At 35.6% G+C, this 12,289-nt stretch overlaps 1 protein-coding gene across 2 annotated transcripts in view; it reads left to right on the plus strand.

Annotated features, from left to right (window-relative positions):
* NAA16 (N(alpha)-acetyltransferase 16, NatA auxiliary subunit) overlaps nucleotides 1-12,289 on the plus strand; it is a 64,448-nt gene that overhangs the window by 15,016 nt on the left and 37,143 nt on the right. For both annotated transcript variants that reach the window (XM_008633140.2, XM_017733569.1), the window contains exons 6-8: nucleotides 5,563-5,716; nucleotides 7,256-7,375; nucleotides 9,490-9,585. In XM_008633140.2, coding sequence (XP_008631362.1) covers nucleotides 5,563-5,716; nucleotides 7,256-7,375; nucleotides 9,490-9,585 — 370 coding nt within the window. The remainder of the gene's footprint in view (nucleotides 1-5,562; nucleotides 5,717-7,255; nucleotides 7,376-9,489; nucleotides 9,586-12,289) is intronic.

A 12,289-nucleotide genomic window follows, 5' to 3' on the forward strand; every position in this document is an offset into this window, starting at 1 on the left:
TCTGGATGCCACTACATCTCTACAAAGAATGAGATACTGTCAATGGTTTGTATACCCCCTGTATATAGTACACTTAAAATCAATGCTTGGTTTCAGAGTAACATGAAAGTATAGCTGAAAATTCTTTGATCAGACTCAGTGTTGCTGAGACCTGAGTAAATCAAATGGTACAATGCTAAAATCACTGAGTATAACCTTTTTTGAGAGAGACTATTCCCTTGTTCTATTAGTGGTAATGCAGAGCTATAAGGTCTAAATTAGCAGAACAGAGTGGATGTGTCGATTATTCTGTAATGTGGAAAGAAAAAGAAACATGTTTATAGATCCATTCAGCTAGGGAGGCATCTTGGAAGTACTGTGTAAAAATACTAAGATATTACCTGACCTCTAGACTGTGTGTTTTTAAAAAAAATCTCATATCCTTTCTGAGTTGTTCTATATGGGATTAACTGTAAGAAAGGAAATAAATGGCTAGGAGAGACCAGTGTTTGTCTTGATCACATATCATGGTCAAAAAAATGATGTTGCAAGCTGGGTATATACAGCTTGATATTTCAAAAGAGCTGTAACTTCTAATTTGAGTAAAAACTGAAAAGAATGAGTTTTAATCAAAATTGGGTCATCTTCTGTTAGTGTTTGACAACCAAAAAGTCGTCATTCTCAAATGAGTCAGCAGAGCCCAATCTGAGTTTGGTGTCAAAATGACTGTTCAAGTTAGAAAGACTATATAGTAGATGGAAAACCAGCAAATGTAGCATAAGAAACTGAGGCTCTTCAAGGACTAAGAGAGCTTAATAGTGGTATTGGCCCCTTGGAGAGAATGGAAGTGATGCTGTTGGTGTGTTGTGTTTTCTAAAAGGCTGTGTGTAAATATGGTTGGTTGAGGTCCATCATGATAGACTGTTCAGTCTAGTGACTAAGCCAGATTTAAATAATGTAGATGAATGCATGATATCAGTTGAGTCTGCTGTGCAAGTTGCCACCATCTCAAATCTCACTCTAAAACAGAGATGATCCTAAGATGAGCACAAGCACTGATGCCATTTTCTGATAAAACTGGAGATATATGGGAAATTCCCATAAAAAAGAAGATTGCTTGTACTTGCACAATGAGCTGGTTTAACTGTTGATTAGCATTGTGTCAGTCAGAGGCAAGTGGTGGAAAAGCTCCTTAAGCATTGAAGGACAGAAGTATGCAGCAAATGTTGGGCAATGTAGTTTTATAGGAAATTAGTCCTGTCAAGCCTGTCCTCTTTTTTTGAGATTGTTAGAGACACTTAAGTGGTATATTGTCTTTTTTCCTCCAAAACACTAAAAATACATATGAACAAATTAGTTCAATTTTTCTTAAAAATAGTCTTGTGCTTTTTTGTGCCAGCTCCCTCATGTGTGCAGGCCCTGGTAGAACCCCATACACTGGAAGGGAGAATCCATGTGTTGGGTCCAGAACAATCAGGAGAGCCCAGGCAAACTCACAGCTCAGTTTTGCCATTCATTGGCTCTTCCACAATGTTCTCCAAATGTACTGGTTTTGCAGTGTCTGGGTTTTTCAGTCCTGCAGTTAAAATAATGAAATCCAGGGCATTCCATGGATCTTTGAGGAGGCGCACATCTTGCTTACTTTCCTTCCCAAATCTCCCCTCTTAGCCTGTACTTCGTATGCGCTCAACTTGACAGATGAACTTCTGTGACTGACTTCACAGAATATTGCAGTGACTACAGTGGGGTGGTAGTTTAAAAGGAGGGTGGAGAGACTGAAGGGTACCCAAATGACTTGTGAGCAGGTCTCAACAAATGGGTGTTTTTGAGGAGTTTTATGGCAATCTGTATTAGGCCTGATACTGTTTACCATTCATGTTAATGAATAGACAAAGAATTGTAACATGTTATATAAAATGCTGCTGTCATAATAATAAATTGTGGTAATGTAGGATGATATTTATTTACTTGAATTACTCAGGCAGCTCTTTCCATTCAGATGTGAATGCAAACAGCCAAAACCAAGCAGTAAAACCAAGAAAAAACTCAAGGAACTGTCATCTTAGTGATTGTAGGTGAACATCTGAAGATGCAGTATTACAAAATAATGGAGCTAGTCTAGCTACAAGCTGTTGCCAAAACCAGCAGTCTGGGTTTTTCCTGTGTGCTTGCACCACTTCCTTGTGTAGCACTGACTGAGTTGTGGAGGGTTGGTTCAGGAAGCCAAAGTGCCAGAAAAATAATCACTCTTTGGAAGGATTGATTGGCTGGACTGAACAACTGTGAGGTGAAAGGGGAAAGAGGAAGGGGAATAATAGAGGGAAGTGAGCTGCCTTTGTTGATCCAGACTGCAGTTACACTGGCTTAGTTTATTGTAAAACTGTCCCTCAGGGCAAAGCTTATGAGTGAAAAGTAAAATATGCTCTTAGTTCTGACAAGCAGGGATTTTATCCATAAAACACTGATTACTGAGAGATCAAGACTTACTGATGAGCCCGTTGTCAAAAGTTAGAAAATGACTAGAACAATATGGCAAGATAAGATGACTAGAGAAAAAGCTGTCTGTGAAGGGCAGAGAGTCTCTTTGTTTACTGTAAACAGGAAAAAACCTAGGTGATTTTACTACAAATTGGATGCTGAGTTTGGGAAGAGTAATAGCTAGGAAGCTTGCTTAGCAGGGACAATAAAGGAAGGAGTAGTGTCCGGAAGTTGATCAACAAATTGAAGTGATAAATTGCTCTTTATCATTGACAATTTTATTCTTGTGGCTAAGTTATCATTGGAAATGGTGAATTTTCTGTCTCTTAGTGTATTAAGATCAATGTTGCCTGTCATCTGAAAGCTGTAAATTGTCCAGATGCACAATATTTCAGTCAAAAACAGGTTATGAGGTTAAAGGTAGACATCACTGCAGGAAATGTAACAGCTTGTGCTGTCCCAAGTTAAGTCAAATTATTTAAGAGTCAGTTCAGAATTTAAATTTTGGGAACCAAGGTGTAAAACAACTATGCAATTTGTTTTACTGTTGTATGTCCCATTTTTCCTTCCTTCTTTTCCAGAGCAATTTTTTATTCTTAATTTTTATTTTATTCCTAATTTTTGCATCAGGCCCACAAATACAGGTATGGACAGAAAACCTCTAGAGTTTTGGGGGTCTGCTCTTAGGTATGTTTTGGCTGCATCTTGTCACATTCTTCCAGTGACAGTTGTTAGGGCATCTGCAGTTCTAAAGTTGATCCTTCTTTGGTCCAGGAGGACAGGAAGACATTTATTCTGAAAGAGCAGAATTGAGTTCAGGAGAAAGTTGGACATCTCCTGTGCAAGAATCATAACTCTTCTGGGGGGTGGGAGGAGTAAAGATGTATTGAGGAGCAATAACAGTGGTGTGGACATTCTCTTTATAAAATATCTTATTCTTTATAAAACAATCTGATTATTCAGATTTAGTACTGCTTTATTAACTGCCTGCCTTCTGATGAATTACCTATTTAAGTAATCATTAAATTGATGAGATTTCAAAATTTCTTTGAAAATGGACTTTCCTTAAAATTACTTTTAAAAATAGCTTTTTAAATGGAGTGATAGTAAGTGCAGTATCTTTCTGGCGGATTTGCTCTGTGTGCAAGAGTAATTTTTATTTTTTTTATCCTGCTGAGCCAAAACAGCTATGAGGAGGTCAACTGATATCTGTTTGTGTATATATTTTTAATGGGTTTTTGGGTAATCTGTGTTTTGAAGGCCTAAAACCAATTCATGATGTGCCAAAAAGCTGTGCTAGTTGTGGAATTTAGATATGTGTATTGTGTTGGAGGAAAGGATATTTTTAGGAGGAGGTGAAGGAGAAAGAACTAAATTGGTGCCCTGCAGTTTCGTTCCATGGTGTTGCAGTAAAGATAAACAGGAAGACATGACTTAATGTTGCTTAACCCCTGTTCCATGAGTCCATTCTGTGAAGCAGTTAAAAATGCTTTCCTGGTAACAGTGTTTTTATTAGTGATTTCTAGCGGGTAATATAGACTAACTAAAAATTGAGCAAAGGTGGAAATGGAAGTGGAGCTGTAGGTAAGAGATATACTTTGAGAAGTGGGTAGAATTTCATGCAACTTACTGACTAATATGTGCAAGATAGTCTTGTTCCATTAGCCATCATTTGCTATTCTGTATTAGCTACTACAAAAAGTACTTGAATTATGTTATTTTCATAGTAATGTTCACTGTCAGATACACGCATCTTCACAGTATTTTATTTAGTTATGCTATCTTTCAGAACACTAATCTGTAAAAGCAAATCTTTCTAAAAATGCCCAGCAGTACTGTAAAAGTTGCCTCTCAAAATTTGAAAAGTTAAATCCTATAAAATCAGTTTGTGCTTAGGGAAGGGCTGAAAGTAGTGGTTTAGGACAGTATTCTTAATAATAATGTTCCTTTCAGCCAATTTAATGTTTTGACTTTTTGTGTTGTTTTTTATTAAATTATTTGTCTCTTTAAAAACCAAAGATAAGCTTTTTCAGGGAACAGAAAATAATAGTAAACTGTTTAGTGACCAATGTGACTTTAAAGTGTTGGTTGCTCGGGAAGAAACAAAGTATGTAGTGTCACAGGAAAGAGTATCATAAACATTTGTCAAACTGAACTGCTTCTCATCTTTCATTATGTAAAAAAATCATATTAGATTATAAGTCTCTCCTACAATTTCTCTAAGTACAGTACCTTTCAGATAGCAAACTGTTTTATTGGTCTGCTGGGCATTGTCTGGAGATTGCATTTGCTCTCTAACATTCTTGTGATTGGAGTAGCTTTTTTGTATATTAGTGAAGAGCATTTAGTATGAAAAGAATTACCATAACTCTGGCAAGACTTTTCATTGCCCTAATCCACTTTAGGGAGTTATCTCTGAAAGGAATAACTTTGAATGTCACCCTGCTTCCTTGGCTGTTGTAGCACTGCAAGGTGGATGAGCCACTAGTTATACTGTAGCCTTTAGAAAGTCCTAGGTGTACAACTGGAAGCAGACCTAAAAATAATTATCCATTGCTTGAAAACATTCTGTATGCTTGTGCACTATATTTTCTGGGGTATTGAAGTTTAGTACAGAGAACACTTGGTTAGAGAGAAATAGTGTAAGTTTACAATCTGAAAAATTGTTAAGCTATGGATGGGTCATTGCTCTTGGAAATAGTTTGATACAGAATTCTGGTGTGCTGAAAATGATACTGTTAGACCCCAACCATCTGCTGTAGAACTTAAGTCAAAGTTGTTGTATTGTGCATAAGTCCTTCAGAATGGAAATAAATTAAGATCTTTGCTTTCTCTCATATAATTCAGTTTTTTAATTAGCTTGCCACAATGATAGAAAAAAGAGAAATAAAGGACTTCTTCTAAAATGTTATCTTAAAAAGGATATTATTAAATGAATCTGATTTGATTGTGAATAATGGGAGTTTTACATTTTGAATGTTTAGATGGGTATATAAATAGACCTGATTATGTTCCATAGCTTAAATCTTGTATTCTGTAATATTGCATGCTTTTGAGGTACTGGTAAATGTTAACTAATGTATTGCTTTTCCCTCCCCCCCCCAGGTTCCTCCTAATAAAATAGATTATGAATATAGTGAACTGATTTTATATCAAAATCAAGTGATGAGAGAGGCAGATCTTTTTCAGGAGTCTTTAGAACATATAGAGACTTATGAAAAGCAAATATGTGATAAATTAATAGTGGAAGAAATCAAAGGTAAGTCATTACTTTTCTTCCCTTAGCCAATTTCATTAGAAATTTTTGCTAATGGCTTTCATATACAATTAAACAGTAAAAGGAAAAAAAAATCAGCATGTAAAGTCTTTAATTTATTTGTAACAATTATTGTAGGAAAACAGGTACCAGCAGATTTACAATTTTGTGCACAATAAAGTAAGTTTTCCTACCAAAGTGGGTAGTGGATGCAGGTAGTTTAACTTGGGTTGACACAGGAATAGAGGAAATCTCAGATTATATTTGTACTTACTAGACTAGATTTCCATAAATCAGAAGTGTTATAACCCAGTTTTAATCTTTTGAAAAAGAATTTCATAAAGAATACTGTTTGGAGTACAAACACTTATATATTTTTCTTCCTTTTTGACTGAAATATCCAATTCTTGTTTCCTTTTCAAGCTTTCTAATGCACTTACTTATTGAAGTGAATGCTGAGGTTGACTTTTTTGGCTAAAAATAACTCACAGTTGTTTTGTGGATTTGAAGTGCTAATACTGATTTCTGAATACGTGTGAGTAATGGCACGTATTCTTCAGCTACTCCTTGCTTGTGCAGTTGTGGTGGGCTGACCCTGGCCAGTGGGTAAGCCCCAAACAGCTGCCCACTCACTTCACCAGCCTCGCTTGTCAAATTAGGACAGAATAGGAAGAACAAAAGCAAGAGAGCTTGTGCATAGAGATGAAGACAGCTTGAGTGATGGAAAGAGGAAGAAAGGAAAATCAAACCCAGATCCTCAACTGATGCAGTCACTGTACACTTCCCACAAACCAACTGATGCTCAGCTGGTTTCCAGGCAATGGCTACTTGCCCCAACACTCCTTCTCCTCAGTTTTTATTGCTTAGCATGAAACTAGATAGCATAAAGTATCTCTTTGTCCAGTTTGGATCAACTGTCCAGGTTGGGTCCACTCCTGCGTTATTGTCCACTGTGGTCTACTCTGGGTGGTGGCAGAGTAGGGGCAAAAAGAGCCTTGATGGTCTGCAAATACTGCTTAACAGTGGTGGAAACACTGGTGTATTTATCAACTCAGTCACAAATCCCAAAACACAGCCCAGCATGAGCTGCTGTGAAGAAAACTAATTCCATGCAAGCTAGACCTGGTAGAACCATTTACTTAGTAGCAAAACAGTGTGATTTAACTGGTTAAAAAACTGGTTAGTGGATGTAAAAAATGTTCTTAAGTAAACAGCCTGATTAAAAACTGATCTAGTTGTGTGTTGGAGTCCTGAAATGAGGAGTTGCTTGTTTATTTGATAATCCCAATAGCTATTTTAAATACTCAGATACAGACATTTAGGTAGTCTTTGTTTTCACAGGTGATGAATGTTCCAGTCTGAGCTCTATGTGTGATAGCTTCAGGTAGCATTTGTAACACACAGCAAATGCCTTTGGGAAAATAAAGCCTGTTTTAAAGAATCTGTGTATGCTTAAGCCCAATTTTATATATCTACTCTTGTAAACTTTACTTGCAAGTGTTTCCTCATGTAATTCATAGATCTGTACTGTGTTGTTTCTAGGAGAGATGTTACTCAAGTTAGGAAGACTGAAAGAAGCTGGTGAAGTATACAAAGAGTTAATTGAGCGTAATGCAGAAAACTGGTATTATTATGAAGGCTTGGAAAGGGCCCTACAACCCAGTAAGTTAAGCTACACGGATACAGTGAAAATATGTATGTTACAGGATACATTTAGAGCTCCTGTTGGATATGGTACTGCTTTAGATTAGCAAGTTCTGCTTGGCAGAAAATGATGTACCTTCTGATCTTGAATATTACATAGTGTGTTCATTCATTTTTAAAATGTTCACTGAAAATCTTGTATTCATGAAAATAACAGCAAGGATTTATTTTCTTGGAATTAAGGGTGGCTTTTGCAAAGGTGCTTACACGAAGAACATTCCCTTGCTACATGTGAACTTGGAAACCAAATGGCAATTAATTCCTCTCTAGTTGTTGATTGTCAGACTGCTATCATATGTTACAACATAAAATTTTAATTTTGAAGCTTGTTCAGGTGGTACCTCTTTCTAGAGGCATGTGGAGAAATACTCAAATAGCTATTTCAGATGGCCCTTTAAGGTAGACCATCTGAAAAATACACCTTTTTTCCCTTTTTTTTTAGTAGGCACTTAAAGGTGATAAATGTGTTAAAACTAAAACCTTTGTTACTCCAATGCCAGCTCACATGTCTATTGTGTTTTTCCAGGAAAAAAGCTTATTTTTAAAAAACTACAATATTGCAACTATTTATGCTGTATTAAGTGTTTTGCAGTGGTAACTTTCCAGAATGTTTACATTTATGCAGGAATGGTTTCTTTGTATTTAGTTTTTCACTAATTAGTGAAAGTTTATTGGAGTTATTCTGATGACATCATAAATCATAAGCCCTTAATTATATTATTTGTAGTTGCTATGCCTGCAGTACTTTTCTCAACCAGCTTTCTTCTAGAAAGTTTTACAATTAGGTCTCATGAGGTCTGCGAATATGGCTAGTGACTGGGTAATGAAAATTACTTCATTTGTTACATATATTCAGAGTGTAGTGTTGCCCTTTGAGTGGTTTTCCTGGTGTACCCATAGAGTTGAATCATATGGTTATTGTCTCAGAAATTAAATTACCCAGGAACTCAGTTATTCTCTCTGATACAACAAATAAGTTGATGAAAGCATGTCATTTTTAACAAAGAACCAGTCCAGTAGTTTTTGACATATTAAAATCCTATGTAGACTAAGACTTTACTGATTCTATAAAACTAATAATGCTACTTTATTTTTTAGGTGGTCTTAGGACTATTTCCTCCCCCATGGTAAGTTCTGGAGCTCCAACTTGTGACTTCAATTAGGGCTTTCATATGCTTTAGTTCCAGTCCAAACAATATTTTAGTGTAACTTTTATAATTCTACATCTCTTGGAGACACTGGGTGATAGATTTCCCCCCCCTTCCCCAACATCTGAGCTCAGTGACAAGATAAACTGTTTTTCTTATGAGAGGAAAAGAGATATATTTAATATATATGTAGTCTTGATCTGTGTATTCAGTTTAAAATTGTTTGACGAATTTAATATTTAAGCAAAATCGATTTTAATTATATAAAAATGGCATTTTAAAGCAAAAGATTAGTGTTATTTAAGTTCTAACCACATTGGAGCTCCAAAGCATATTATGGGGGAAAGGGGAGGAGTGGGCAAAAAATCTTCAAGTAGCTTTATTTTTGTTAAACATTAAGGTATAAAGAGTTCTGGTGCTCAGTACTTACACTGGAAGTACCGTGCCCTGGTTTTGCTGTCACCAGAGGACCTATAATAGAGGCATGCTTGTACAGTATGCTAATTTATACCTACGGTTTAGAAATGCAGCATATTTCTCTGAATGCTTTGTGTGTCTGAAATGGATGCATAGTGAAAAAGCGTTAATTGATGCTATGAATGTCATACACTGTGTGAATGGGTCTGCACAACATGTAACTGAAAGAAACCAAGCTCCAGCTCTGTGTGATTGAATGTGCAAGGTAATGGTCCTGTTTATCCTTAGAGTGATTAATGCTGGTAGTTGTGTATTTTATATACAGTGTGTCCTCAGTACAGTTTTATAAAGTAATGTTTATGATTAACTGGAAAAAATAACATGAAATGTTTAAATTGTTCCAAATCCATATAAGGAGTCTAGCTTAATTAATTCTCAACATTTAAAGACATTTAAAAGAATAGGTTTATGTCTGTTACTTATATCTGTTATATTTGCTGATAATAGGCACTTTAGAAGAGAGGCTTCAGATTTATGAAGAAGTTAGTAAAAGACATCCCAGAGCAGTTTCACCTAGAAGATTACCTTTAAACTTTGTTTCAGGTAACAAGTTGCATATCTGTTCTGTAATAGTTTTTTTCTTACTTTTTTCTGAAGTTTTCATCAGGCTGTTTAATGTGTGTTTAATACCTACTTGTGCATTTAATACCTACTTGAACATGTAGACAAATCAGATGTATGCATTTGTCTTGGAACAGACAAAATTCTTTTATGTTTTAGGACTTGATAGAAAAACTTCATGCACTCAAATATGATAATATGAGCTATGTAATATTTGTGTTGATAAAACTACAGTACAGAATGATACGTAGATTGTAGGAATTCCTGTACATAATTTTTCTGCTTCATGCAAGTTAAGAATCATGAGTTAAAATGTAGGGTATCGCACACTTTAATTCAAGGTGTGAGTGTACATATATGCATACCCCCTCCTGTATCTTTACTATACATACACTTGCTGTAAAAATGTATGCCTACGTTCTTGTAGAGCTACTAGAACTTAATTTGACAACAAAAACTACCTTTGTGCTGCTAATTTGATAAGGAACAAAAAGGTCTGCAGTACTATGTAGGACAAATTCTTTCATTTTATAGCTAAGTTCTTTGTGGATTTGCCCTTTCAAATACAGTGCACCCTCAGTTTTGGAAGTAAAATGTGTATATCCTTGTTAAAATAGAAATCTGTGCCCTTCCAAAACAGAAGGAAGGAGACTAAATGAAATGGTAAATAACATAAAAATTAGTGCATGGCTGTCTAACTGCTGAAACTCCAGCAGAAGACTTTTGGAAAATACATAAGCTAGATATCAAGTGTCAAGAAATTGGAGGTCAGCTGCAAATTCCCAACATACTTCCTCATGGTTTTAAATTTGTAAGGTTAGTTTTAATTTAGCTCATTTGCTGAGCACCACATTCGTTGGTAGCTTTAAATGATCCAGAGCATAGCTAGTCCAATTCCCTGTTGTTGCTTGTGTGTCCAAATGCGTATACACATTTGCTGTGTAAAATCAAAAGATTTTAACTGCTTCATGAGAAGTTGCCACTTGTGCCTTTTATCATCCTATATACTTCAGTTTCTTTGAAGATACAGGGGCAAATTTTAAGGCATTTCAGCTAGATTTGAAAAGCTGGGTGATGAGTAATTGGGGTTTTTTTCTATAATAAGATTGTTATGGTAACACAGCAAACGAGGAAATAACCTGCAAAATGCTTTCCTATATCTTTATTAATAGCATGTTTTGATGTTGAGTTCATTTCACTGTGTGTTTTGCTCTAGGTTGCCTTGTATCTTATATCAGTGTAGTTTCACAGCTCATGTTCATTTAAGTAGAAATATGTATAGTAACAAGAATTAGTTGCTCATGCTGTAACAATACGATAAATGAAAACAAAATCCATTATTAGATTGGTCAAGAAAAATCTCATGGCTGCTTTCTCTAGCATTTTATAACAAATAAGAATTTTTCAAAATTAAATCTTGTTTCTGTTAATGTATTAAGCTTATCAGGCATAAATGTGTAAGACTGTTTTTGATCCCATAGAGATTAATCTATTTACTAAATGATTTTCTATGTTTACAAGTACAGGAGATGAGAATTTCTGTAGGTGAAATTTTATACCGAGAATGTGAAGGTGTTAGAAGGAACATCTTTGCAGAAAAATAGTTGCAAATTTTAAGAAGATAGAATTTCTGCTTAAGTGCAGTTACTGTTCCAGTGTGGTCAGTGATCAGTTACAGCTGTCACTGTTTGATTCAGAATTAAACTACTCTTAAAAATTAAAATACTCTAAAATGCAGGCTAGTATTAAAAGGACAGGTCTTGTCCAGACCTTGCCATGCATTGCATACTAACCTTGTATTTGATACAAATCAGCTCCTTGATTGAGCTGGGAGCCACTTTTATGGAGGAAGGCTGTTACCATCAATTTTACTGATCAAGTGTGTGTGTGGCCATGCAGTTTTAGATTTGTATATGCTCCTGTGGTCAGGTGTGTGCCTCAGAGACTAAATTGTAACTTGGCTTCTTGTCACAGGTGGGTGCCCAGCTGTGTGCCTTTTTTTTTTCCCCAGACTTTGTTTTAAAACTGTTTTGCTTTCTATAAGCAAATAGGTATTTAATGGAAACTTGGAATTTTCCTAAATTCTAAATTATGATTCTTCCAGCGAGAAAATAAATTACAGGAATTCAACAGGAGAAACTGAGATGGATTTTTTCTTTATGTAGGGGAATTTCTGTAGTGTGAGACAGCACATTTTAATTAATCCATCTGTAATAAAGCATGTGCTTACAGTCCAGTTATGGATCCCCATTCACAGGTAGTAGGAGTTTCTATACACAGCAGTTTGGTTAAGTACAGCAAGGTGAGAACATGAGTTACTTTCATTAGTCTCAGTGTTTATTAGCAAGAGTGCTGATAACAGTAATTGTAGGACAATTGAGAGTTGATAGAAGTAAATGAAAATGTTGTATACAAAGCAGTAGTGTCTGCATTTTCTGAAAACAATCTGTTCATCAAATTTTTAATGTGTTCTTGTTGAAGTTAAGTTTATTTCAACAGTTTTGTGTCAGTTTTATGGGTGAATCTTAGCATTACATGAGGTGTGCTACTTCCTTGTTGAGAAAGTTAGAGAAGTCCACAGCAGAGGAGGCACTGAAGTGTGGAACAAGTTCATTCCTATGCAAAGCAAACAAAGTCAATAATAGACAAAGCCCAATCAAATGACAACAACCAAGCACACCCCCCC

This window comes from Corvus brachyrhynchos, unplaced genomic scaffold (genome assembly GCF_000691975.1).
Source record: "Corvus brachyrhynchos isolate BGI_N302 unplaced genomic scaffold, ASM69197v1 scaffold202, whole genome shotgun sequence".
In the NCBI taxonomy this organism is placed as follows: Eukaryota; Metazoa; Chordata; class Aves; order Passeriformes; family Corvidae; genus Corvus; species Corvus brachyrhynchos.